Source organism: Phodopus roborovskii, unplaced genomic scaffold (genome assembly GCF_943737965.1).
Source record: "Phodopus roborovskii unplaced genomic scaffold, PHOROB, whole genome shotgun sequence".
Taxonomy (NCBI): Eukaryota; Metazoa; Chordata; class Mammalia; order Rodentia; family Cricetidae; genus Phodopus; species Phodopus roborovskii.
In genome coordinates, this window is record NW_026126588.1 from 20,984,071 (window position 1) to 20,996,496 (window position 12,426).

The following is a 12,426-nucleotide window of genomic DNA, read 5'->3' on the forward strand; positions in this document are numbered from 1 at the left end:
TAGTTTGAGTTCTGAACAAAACGCAAAACAATCCTAGCCTACCAAATGGCTTAACACACCATTCCGAATGTTTCTCTCACTGGCTTTCAGGAGGAACGACAGGAACAGCAGTGTTCAGGGAAACCCATGTATACGAAAGGCTTTGGAGCCTGTCCTGGAACTCACTCTGCAGACCAAGCTGGCCTTGAACTCACAGAGATCCGCCTGCCTCAGCCTCCTGAGGTTGTCCGCTGGCCTCCACCTCCCTCCCCTAAATATAATTCTTGCCTTGGTATCGCCTTTGGGTTCTGCCCCATTTACCAGATGAGGACTCTGAGAACAATAGCTATCTATGGCGAAATTCAAAGCAGGAGGGAACTACACACCATCTCTTCACTGGCGCTCAGTTTAAACATCCTAAAATAACTGCTCAGTAGCTACCAAGGAGTAGCCCATTTCCCGTAGGACAGTAGTCTTTAATCAAAGCAGTTTTCCAACAAGGTACAGCAGGGGTGTCTCTCTCATAAGTACATAGCTGTAAAGTCTCCAGTTTTTAGTTCACAGAAAATATGTTAACTACACAATAGCTTTTTCCTTAGCTCTCGAATTGAAATGCCACACGCTCCATTGTATTGGCTGGAAATAAAACGGCCCCCAAAGGGAGTTGCACTATTAGAAAATGTGTCCTGGTTGGAGGAAGTGTGTCACTGGGGTGGGGTGGGGGTGATTTGAGGTCTCAGTTGACTTCCTGTTGCCTATAAGATGTAGCACTCAGCTCCGGCACCACATCTGCCCGCACGCCGCCATGCTCCCCGTCAGATCATAAAGCACTGAACCCCTGAAACTGTAAGCCAGCCACCCTCAACGAAACGCCTTCTTTATGGGAGTTGCTGTGGTCATGGTGTCTCTTCACAGCAACAAAAACGATCTCTGCGACAACCATTTTATGTAAATTCAAATAAAAATTAAAAGAGCCATAAACACTGGACACACAGAACACCCACCACCCTTGGTCCATAAGGGACACAGGTGTTCAAAGGCCCAGAACTTGTTGACCAAGTGACAAAGACCAAGCAAAATAAATCAATATAAATAAGGCACAGGCCTGTGATGTAAAGATCTTGCCTCTGGTAACTTTCTCAAAAGTCGGATGCTTTCAGCAGGGAGGGGACACGGTGTGGGATGATGACCCTGTAGGAAAATAAACCAAGTACGGCGTGGTTCAACCATCCTGTCACTGGAGTGTGACGACCAGTTTACAGAACGCAGTGATGCAGATGAGCAAGGGAGGCTAATCAGCTGTGCCCCTCCACAGTCACAGTGGCTGGAGGAGCTGGAGGGGGCATCGAGCTAGCCTCTGGTTCTCCCCACTCCAGAAGCCCAGGTTAGTCACTTCTAACCCTGTCTGAGAGGGAGCGAAGCATGCTTCAGTGGGAGACCCAGTACCTCAAAGCCATGTGAGGACGGACATAGGTCTCCCGGATACCTAGGAGCTTCCAAATTCCTGACACTGGAATACTTGCTGACTTCAGTTCTTTTTCAGGGCGTGAGAGAGAAGGGGGAGGGAGGGAAGGGTGACAGAGGCGAGATGTCTTGGCACCTGGACCCAAGTCTACATGCAAAAATCTATTGTTTCACATGTACCTTATTCAGAGATTCTGAAGGGAATTTGAGATGGTGTTTTAGGTAATGCTACACGCAAAACAAGATTTCATAATAGATAGTCTTCTACTTGTGGTGTTAAGTTGGTGCTCCAAAAATTTTGGATTTTGGAGCATTTTAGATCTGAGACTTTTAGGGATCTCAGCCTGTACCTGCAGACCCATTCAATTGCATGCATGCATACATACATACATACAGGCATACATACATACAGGCATACATACATTTTACTGTGCCAAATACACATCACATGTTTTAACCTTTTCCCTCATACACTTCAGTGGTATTAAGTACATGCATGTCGTCACAGACATCTCCCTATTATTCTTTTTAAAGAAGCCGAAACTCTACACGTGCGTCAACCATGTGAACTGGGGGGGGGGGGGCTCACGGCAACGTGAGCGCCAACTAAAGGGTTGAAACGCTCGCACCCAGAGCGCCTCCTGCTGGAGCCCCCCCTGGCCAGACATCAGGTCCATGTTACTTCTCAAGCACACTCAGACCCACTAAAGCCACTTAAAGGGCAATTAGTGGCTTTATACAACTCGCTACTTATTTACTCAACAGACCGTAACTGTAACTTCTTCCTCCTCTCTTCTGTTGTGTGAAATACATGTTTGGGACCTTTTAAAGCAGTGTATTATTTACCTGATAGGACCCAATGGTTTCTCTGGAGCCATTTAGTTTTATTGTGGAAATTAGTGCTGGGGGTGGGGTGGGTGTTAAAGCTGAGCTTTAGACCTCTCTAGCCCATGTGTACCCCCCCCCCAGTTAATGTAGTGTTAATGCAGCTGACTGGTCTAACGGCCACCCAAGGGCTGTGAGGGACAATTCTGTGGCTTCCCTGTAGAAGCGGGGTGGGGGGTGTGTCTCTGCTTGTAAATGATGGATATCACAGGGCCCTGTTAAGGACCAGAGAGACTTAGCACATATGGCTCTGTTCATGGCCCCACACAGCGCTCTACCTGAGGAGGGAGGCTTGATTTTGAAATAAGGGATTTCTGCTCTGTGGTAAGGAAACCAGGCAGGATCTTTACAGTCGTTGGGAAGAGCGTCAGTGAGTGACAACGAGTCTCCTGCACGAATGAGGTGAGGTGATGGCAGAGACACGTGTGGCCAGTCCATCAGAGGCATGTGTGGGCCTCATCCAGGGCCCTGGGTCTGGTGTTTCAGGGACAGCAGGCGAGGTTAGAACATTGCAGGAGAGTGGGTGAGAACTAGCAGGGCCATTGAGACTTACTGACGCCAGCTTTCCTTGGACAGACAGACAAGCGGTCAGGGCTGGTTATTTTTCCCATCAGACCCATGTTCTATTCTTCTGGGTAGTGAGCCTCTAGGCAGACTCGAGCCAAAGAGCTTCCCCCAGTACCTGGGTGACAGGTGCTTCAGAATGCTATGGTGGCGGGGTTATCTGCCCACAGGGAGAGGGACAAGACACCCATTCTTTTTATTAGTTCATTTGGTCTGTCCACAAACCCGGGGTGGGGGTGGGGTCACTGCACTGTTTACTGCGACTGGGAAAGTTCAGACCCGGATGCTGAACGCCTTACCTCAGTCTCATCATCCTATTTGCTTTGCTAAAGAGCAGAGAGATCAAGGATGGCTGGGGTGGGGGCTTTCTCTTCTCATCACGAGAACAGATGTGAGGGGCAGGATGCATATTCTCGGACTGTTTCGTTTTAAGCGGCATGCAGGAGTTGGCCACCCTGCAGCCCAACACTTCTTCATTCTCTGCTGCACTCCATCCCTGGTCATAGTCATTAATGCAAGTTTCCTTCATGCCACACTTAAAATGCTCAACGGGTCCCCCTTTTCATGCTCTGAATGTCCCCCACCTTTCCTCATGCCCCGCCAAGGTCACTGATTTCCTCACGGCTGGATGGGGGCAGGGGTTTGCTTACTGAAGTGGCTAAAGGCATTGACTCTGGGGTCGGACAGATTGTTCTGGGGCTCTGTTAACAGAAATCCAGATGCAGTAGGATTTTGGGGAAAGCAGTTTAGAATATGAAGGGCAACGGAATCCTATGGACAATAGCCTCTCTTTACAGCCCTAATGTTGGACCCTTTCTTCCTTGCTGAGATGGCTGTGGTGAAGATTAAATGAATACCATCAATGACACCCTTAGCATGCTGACGCACAGCTGCTCCAAGAGGAAGGCTATGCATTCTACACCATTCTTCTACGGACAACAGAGTGGTGCCCTACCCAGTGTGCGGTCAGAACTGTAAATGCCTCTTGAATGAGTCAGTAGAGGTAAGAAGGGGACATTTTAAGTCTTGTCACAATGCATTGCAATGAAAGGTTGTGTGTGCATGCGTGTGTATGCGCCTCTCTCTCTCTCTCTCTCTCTCTCTCTCTCTCTCTCTCTCTCTCTCTCTCTCTCTCTCTGATGTCAGTTACATAAGTCACCTGGCCTGACTTCCACTTGGTGTCAGAAACCCTACTGACAAAGTTGCAGAGTTTTCTCCTAATCACTGGCTTCTACTTTACTCCACTCAAACTTAAGCGCATCAGGCAGGAGGCTGTCTTGTCCACCCTTGGACTGATTCTTTTAACAGTTGTTCAATATTTTTCTCTTGTTCTATCCATGTACTAGCTGCTCATGTTACTTGACTAAAGCAACCCTAACCCCTGAATTTTGAGCCCCTGTGTACCAACCTCTCCCTTCCGAGTTACCGTGTTGCTGGGATGGAGACCAGATTCTGAAAATCATTTTCTACTTTAAGCCCAGAGTTGCCTCCGTAGCCACAGCCCTGTCTTGGTTCACCCATTCAATCATTTGTTCATTTACGCATTCACTTATTCACCCAATAATGTCTCCTCTGGTTGCCAGGTAATGTTGTAGGTATAAAAAGACGGCTAAGGTAGAAATAACACATGGATCCGAAAGGTGGCTGAGCCTACAGCAGAGGTCTCTGATATTTCAAAGCTTGCTTGCTGTTGTGTGGAGGATGGCTGGACCTGAGTTCGAGTCATAGCTGCACCACCTGCTTCCAGGTGGCCCCTGGGTGAGACACACCCCCTGCCCTTTTGGGTTTAAGTTCCCACACACCTGTCAGGACTGTTCTGAAGATTACAAAGTAATACGGTAAATGGGACAGAGCCTCTGAACCGTAATACTTTTAGAAATCCTGCGATGCACATGGTGTCCCAAAGCCTTCGCGATAAGGCGTCCCTTGCTTGAGAGAAACTAGGGAACATGGGCCCCGCAGGCTCTGCTGATAGGAACCTGCCACTTTAACACTGTCAGAGCCATGAGTTCAAAACTCCCTTAACAGTGGCCCCATCTGCTCTTATTGATGCTTCGAGAGCAACTGGGCCTACAAGGTGGCTCAGTAGGTGAAGGTTGCCACCTAGCTTGCCACTAAGCCTGCTGACACTCGTTTACTCTTCAGGGTTTACAAGGCGGAAGGAGACAATCAGCTTGCTCGGATTGCCGTCTGACAGCCATCGGCACCTGGTAGCATGCGTGCCATCCACAATAAATAAAGCAAAATACTTTAAGCAGAAGGGATCAGTTAGTCAACTGGGGGCGGGGGGAGCAGGAAGAGGAAGCTGGAGTAGAAGCACCCACTACCCAGTCAGCGTCTGTCCTTCCCTTCCATCCCTCACAACAGGGACATGTTTCTGGACACACATCATTTCACGTCCCGCTCTCAGGGTGGAGGCGAAGTTCTCTTAATTGTAGGCTATTCCTTATCTATTTCAGTTCCTTCTATTCTTCCCCATGGAGAGCAGGACTCCATGTGTGAAACTTTACCAGAGAAAGAGGAAAACCAGGCAGAAGCAAGTGCAGAAGCAGGGCCAGGCCTCTCTCCTTGAAAACCCAACCCCCGGCCTCTGGCCTCAGGCTGCCAAGGCCCTGAGCAGAAAGAAACATTTCTCCAGCAGCTCACTTCAGTCCAAGCATTGCCCCCAAACCGAGCATGCTGCGCGTGCTCAGTGAGGAGCCCAGGAATAAATGGATAAATCCATGGCAGTTGTTTGGATGTTAATATAAATGGATCTTGGACCTGAGAGTCTGCCAGATGGGCAGACAGGTCTGGCGATGGCTCTCCAAAGCTATAAAAACGTAGCCATGGCTGGAGCTGCACGCTGGCGTTTTAGAAAATGATTACATGCACAATTTAAGCACACCGCCATCCCTGCCCTCCAAGTGCCGTTGCTATCATGGCTGCATGGATATCAGCTGTCTTGATCCTCCCCCCCCTTTATTAGAGCCAAGCAATTTTTTTCTCAGCCCCTCACATTTCTAACAGTGTGATTTATTCATACAAAATTATGCTCCATTTTTATAAAACCCAAGTTGCTGCAAATGATGCCCGAGGTTCCCCAGAAAATATTAATTCCTGATCTACTGCTATAAAGCATGCCTGCTCTCCCTGCAGAGACTCTGCTGCCCCAAGACAGATGGAAGCAGTCTCGGGGTATGATTAACTTCTCAGTCCTGGCAATTTCCTCACGCTCCTCTGGCCGTAGACTTCCAGACTGACCTCCAGCTTCCCTGCAAATGAACAGTCGCTCCTCGGATTGATAAATCACACCAATCCCTGCTCTGATCAGAGCAGTCTGCTATTTACTGCTTCAGAGAGAAGTTAATCATATTCAAGGCTCTTCACGTGCCGCATGCAACCCTTCCTTCCTAACAGCCGCCTGCATATTCTCCACATTACAGACAACACGGGAAACCCCTGCAGTGTGGCGTGCACCTTCCCGAAGGAGCCGAGTGTCCCTCCACCCCCACCCCCTTCACCTGTCCCCACAGCACTCGAGACTGTAAGAACAGAGCACCTGTGCGAACTACGGTCTAATAATTAATTGCCGTTTTTATCCCTTCAAGACTTTTGCCACCTCTTCCTGCCCTGGTTGCTTGTGGTTTTCATCATCTGGGGACACCAGTAGGCCTCACACTTCTTGAAAATATAAAACAAAAGCCTACAGTCAGGTGTAGAACAGAACAAAGCCCACCCAAGCCCATCTCCCTACAACAAACCCTGTCACCTCAGGGCGAGGTCCGGGCGAGTGGGGCTGCAGGTCAGCTTCCCACACGGCCTGCTGTGCTCTTCTTTTTTGGCTGAATTACAAACAAAGCCATGTCAGTATCCCATGTGGCCTGTTAAAGTTAGGCAATGGATGTATTTTATTTTCAGCTGAGACTTCCCGAACTTCAGAGCTGCTGGCCTGGGTATCAGGCCCCAGTACACCAGTACTCAGTAGACTGTCGGTACATAACGATAAGGGACTTGGTGCCTTTGGAAAAGGCTAGAAAAGGACCAGCAAGGAGGCTCACTGGGTAAATGCACTCAGTCACTAAGCCTGACGGCCTGAGTTTGATCTCTGAGACCTAGGAGGAAGGAGATGACCAATTCCTACATGTTGTCCTCTGATCTCCACAAACAAGCAAGCATATGCATGTGCACACACTAAAAAAAAAAATGTTAAAAACTATGAAAACGCTACAATAAAGGGTCCTGAATGATTTCAGTGAAGAAGGGATGTCTCAAAAGATAAATGCCTTAAAATTTAAAAAATGTATTTACTTTACTTTTAGGTGTATGAATGTCTTGCCTGCCTCCATATATATGCCTCTTGGATCCCCCCCCCCCCCCCCCCCCCCGGGAACTGGGGTTAGGATGGTTGTGAACCACCATAGAGGTGGTGGGAATCGAAGCCACATTCTCCATAAGAACAACAAATGCTCTTAACTACTTAGATATCTATCCAGCTCCCAAGATGTTTTTGATTTAACTAAAATATCACACAAAGGATCAACACATCATGCCGGTGAATGCGTATAATTTAAAACACAGTTAAAAAAGACAAACCTCACTCTAAAAAGCTTAGTCAAGAATAGTAAATATTGGATTTGTGCCTCTTTAGAAAACAAAGTAGGTGACTTTTGCGATATGAAAGGATGGAGAAAGAAACCCTTCAGAAAGTATCTGGACATCATCAAAGCCACCACTACCCAAGAGGCATGAGAACCCCCTTCCCTTTCCCTGTGGCTGGCCTTGTTGGACCAGGTGTGAAAGCAGTAAAGACAGGTTTCCTTCCAGCCGACCTTACAATGCAAATCCAGACCCTCCCAGAACCTGGTCAGCAAAACCAGGCTTCATCAGAGCAAGGATGCCACCCTTGATAGATGTCAGGGTACCCGTGGGCCATTCAGAACTGAGGGCAAATGCTTGGGTGTGGGGTCTCGAAAGGAGGGCACAGCACAGGGAGCATGGCTGGAGACGACTGGGCCTCTCTGCCCGACTCCAGAACCCAAGAACGTAGGGAGCAGTCCAGGTCTGAACTGAAAAGCGCCGTCTGTCCTGGTCTGTTCTAGAAAGTGATTCTGTATCTCTCCATCCGGTACTTCTGCAACCTTTGAGAAAAAGCGGGCTGCAAATTCCAGTTCAGCAATACAAGGCAGGAGAAGCAAGCCAGGACTTAAGAAGTCAGGCGGCGGACCATAGGGCTCAGGAGAAAATCCTACCAAAAGGCAGAGTCCTCTGGGTGAAAGGGCACAGAAGGAGGGAAGAAAACACCTCAAAATAAATGAAGTACTTATAGCTGAAAAATGAGCCTGGCTCTAAACCAGTTCCAAAGTTCAGAATTTACGGCACCACTCAGGCCCTTCCCGCCTAAGTTTCCTGTCTCTTGTTTCACGGCACAACAAGGGATTTTTCATACTTTACGTGAAATACAACAAGGCGATTTTTGCAGTAATAAACTCCATGCACGCATGACAAATCCAAGCACGGAGAAATGTTTAACATCCCAGCTCTCAGATTCTTTAGGGACAAAATCCGATTATGAATTATATGCCACAATAAATAGGGCTCAATGTTTCATAAGGCAATTTATAGTTCATAAAAATGACAAAATGTACCTGTCAGATAGGGCGCGGAGAGCTGTTCTCTGGGCTGCCTGCTGGAAGAAAGGACAGAGATGTTTGTTTAATATTCTGACTTTTAAATTATGCGCTCAATCAACACTTAAAAAAATCTGTGCCACACACATTTTTTTCTTTCTTTTTTGTCAAGTAACCAAAATTTAAACATAGTAGAAAGCCCTGCTAGGCCATGAAAGGAAGGTTCTTGGTTAAGGGGTGCTGCAGCAAGGCACACTTGCCAACAGGGGGCGGAAGAGAGGGCGGTGCTGCTGAGAAATCCTCCGGGGGCCGTGTCTGGCGGCGCTCAGGAAACACATCAAAGACCTGAGCTATTTTTTTCCCCATCACCTGAAATGACTTTTCTACTGTTTTATCCTCATTTCCTGTAAGGAAAAGAAATAAATTGTTTATCAATGAAGGTGTAAATCTGTGTTGGTATGTGTCTGTATGCAGTGTGCCTGCTGACAAGCATTGTTCAAGCATGGCTGGGCACACCTTTGGACGCATGGGCAGAGGCTAGAAGCAGACATGGGTGCTTTCCTCGAAGGCTCTGGGTCTTATGCCCTTGAGTCATGGTCTCTCAGGGAACCCAAAGCTCTCCATTTCAGGTAGGCTGGCTGGCCATCAAATTCCCAGGATCCATCTGCTCCTGCCCCCACGCCAATGCTGATGTGGTGAACATATGTGGGCCGTGCTGCGGTTTTGGTATTTTTCTTACATAGGTGTAAGAGGTCTGAATTCAGGTCCTCAAGCTTGCGCAGTATGGAGCCATCTTACTAGCCATTGAGGATATCATGTTTGACTTTTTTTTTTTTATTTTTAAATTGTTTCCTTTTAGATTTATTAAAGGTCTCCATACTTAGAAATCAAATCGCTGCCTAGGCACAAATATGACGCTGTGACCATGGTTTTGTCTTTTGTTTTGAGAGATTTTTAGTGACGCAGGGAGATGGCTTATTTGGTATAGTGCTTGCTCTGCAAACATAAGCATTAGTGTTTGGATCCCCACTACCCTTGGGGACACATGCACACGTGTGCATCTTAAGCCCAGCTCCGCGGAGGCAGAGGTGAGTGTATTCCTACAGCTTACAGCTAGTGTAGCCCGAGTGATAAGCTCCAGGTTCAGTGAGACACGGTGTCTCAAAAAAGCACCCCCTGACTGAAACGTATGAAATGTAGCAAGCATGCTGACTAGGCACTGGTGCTCGGTGATGTGTCTTATCTCCTGTTCCTCCTGCTGGTGACACTCAGGCCTCTTCAAACTGACCCTCACGCAGGATGGGCTGCATCTGACACCTCTGTGCTTAAACAGGCTGCCTGTGGTTAAGAAGACCTACCCTGGGCTTCCCACAGACACTCCCGTGGTTCTGACTTCAGGGCAGCCACTGTAAGCCCTACCTTAGCCACTTTGTAAGGGCGTGCACTCTTGCGTTAGTGTGAGGTCTAATGTGTGATCTGAGAGTCGGTATTGGTAACTGAGACTGTAACAAAGGAACTTGACATTGCCAACGGCTACCCATCAAGCACATTTAGAAGCAAGTCGCAGCCAGTGAGACTGCTGTATTTTATACATTCCTGGTTACCCAGTAAGTTCCAACACCGAGGAACAACAACCAAAAACAACGTGGAGAGTGACCGAGGAAGACGTGACGCTGACCTCTGACCTTCACACGGAGGAGCATCCGCACACACGTGTATGCCCTTACAAGAACCACGAGGGATAGGACTAAAGATCCAGTCTGAACTTGAAGTCCACTGACACCCTCCCCCCCTTCCAAAGATTCCTCCTGCTGACCTCCAGGACAGGGCGCACCGAGCTGGGGTATGATTTACAGAGCAAAGGAAGACAGAAATGGCTGTGCACCCACTGAGTGCCTGGGAATCCATGTCTCCTGCTAATGACCTTGCAGGAGACTCTCCTTGGCTAGTTCCACCCTGAGCTGGGTGGGAAGCCTGGGGCAAGGGTGGCTTCCTGTAGGTCATTTTGATCTCCATTTTCCTTTTCTTAGAGCACACTTGTTATTCACTGTTTTGTATATAGTTTTGTATTAAGCCTAAATCTTTTCTTTAGACTAAAAGGGGAATTGTAGTGAGATAGTCCTTCTGTGGCACTGACCACGCCCATTGGGGGTGGAGCCATGGGCGGAAGTGAGCTGTGGAAGGAGGTCGGAGGGGGCCAGGAAAGGCGCTCTCTTTCTGGCGTGACTCGGACAGGAGAGGATCTGGTTGAATTTCCTGGTGTTCATCTGTCTAGGTTGTAAGTTATTTCTCCCTGAATAAACATCTATTCGGCCTGTTTGTTTATCGTGATCCTTATTTACCGCGATAGCTTCCCTTTAGCAAACCCACATGATGCTGGCTTAGATACCCCGCCCTCCCCATCCATTTACCAGTGTCTGTTGTCATTCTTTACTCTCTTTACTCTCCTATTCTGTCAGTGTGATGAATGCTACCGGAGGGAGTCAACGCTGTGGGACTCGGCACAGTTGCTCCAAGTACTGTTTATTTTTTTAATGCTTGATTTTTGACTGCACTTTTCGTTGTAACTATTCTTTGTTATGAAATACTATACAGAGGACAATCATCATCCATTAAGAAAGGCAATGAGAATGCATGAAACATTTAAAATCACTCTTAGGGAAAAAAAAAAAAAGCTATGGTATTAAAGTAAAAGTCATACATGGAGTCAGGGAGTGATTACCAAGAGATCTTTGGTAATCCTTCAGTTTTTGCACACTATCTTAGTTTATAGTTGGGAAATAGTAAAAAGGAATAAACATTGGGATTAAATAGTCAAGAGAAAAATTAGTTGGGTGACTCGTGATTGAAACCTGAAAAACTCGTCGTAAACTAGATGGATCGCCCAATTCCATTCCTTCAGGAGTTGCGTCACACTGACCACATTTTCCTCTCTTAATCTCTTATCAGCTTTCCCTTATTCGGTTTCAGCAGAGTCACTTGAGAGGGTTCAGAGAATGCTTCACTGATCTTTCCTGAGTGCATTATTCATTCATGAAAGACCCCGAAGCTCAAGTCTATAAGACAAAACAAGTTCTCTGCCAGAAATAGTCATCTTCCAAGCTCTCCTCAAGAGATGACATCTTTTCTCTGTCTTTATTTTAACAAGGTTGGTGCCTGGAAACATAATCAGCAGATATTCTGGTTACAATGAATGCTAAATGAATTACAAGCCCCAATCTGTTACTGAAAGGAAATCAAAGAGGAAATGAAATGCCCTCTTGTAATTGGGTCTAGCATAGGGCAAGTCCACAGACACTGTGGTAGGGAGTATAACAAAGAGTGGGAGGCTGAAGGTCAGAGGCGGCCCAGGGCCATCCCATTTCACGATGTAAACAGCATGTCTGCCTGGGTACATAACTAGGTTTACTATGAGCTACCTACTATGTGCAGGCACTGGGTCTGCCATATGTGACAGTGAAACAGATTAAGGTCTCGGTGGTGTCTCTGAGTCCGTAGGTGTGGCAGACTCGAAAGCCCATAGGCACGCAACACTTTGGATTACAATGCCTGTGGCTGAGGTGGGCAGCGTGCCATGAAATGGTTACAGAAAGCTCAGGAAGTGTGGAATAACAAGGCCTGGAGGAAAAAGCAGAACAGGGGTCCAGAGACGACATGGGGCAGGGGGAGGAGCCAGGGCTCGATGCGGGGAGGAAACAACCGGAGAGTAAAAGCTGCATCAGGCTCAGACGAGAAACTATCCAAGGTCCCTGTGCAGTGGGACAGGCTCAGCAGGGCAGGCGGGGCCATGACAGAGCAAGACGAAGCTAACCTCAAGGGCTACAGAGGTCCAGTGTAGGCTTGTGGATATACAGGACAATAGCAGAGCATTAAAGGGTTTACGTGGACAGAAGCTGGACAGAGCATGCTTGTACCTTCCGTGTAA

General features: G+C 47.7%; 1 protein-coding gene across 3 annotated transcripts in view; it reads right to left on the bottom strand.

Annotated features, from left to right (window-relative positions):
- Positions 1-12,426, bottom strand: part of Aff3 (ALF transcription elongation factor 3) — a 403,958-nt gene that overhangs the window by 53,194 nt on the left and 338,338 nt on the right. For 2 of the 3 annotated variants that reach the window (XM_051204402.1, XM_051204399.1), the window contains one exon: positions 8,520-8,560. In XM_051204402.1, coding sequence (XP_051060359.1) covers positions 8,520-8,560 — 41 coding nt within the window. The remainder of the gene's footprint in view (positions 1-8,519; positions 8,561-12,426) is intronic. The other variant, XM_051204400.1, reaches the window with a different exon arrangement.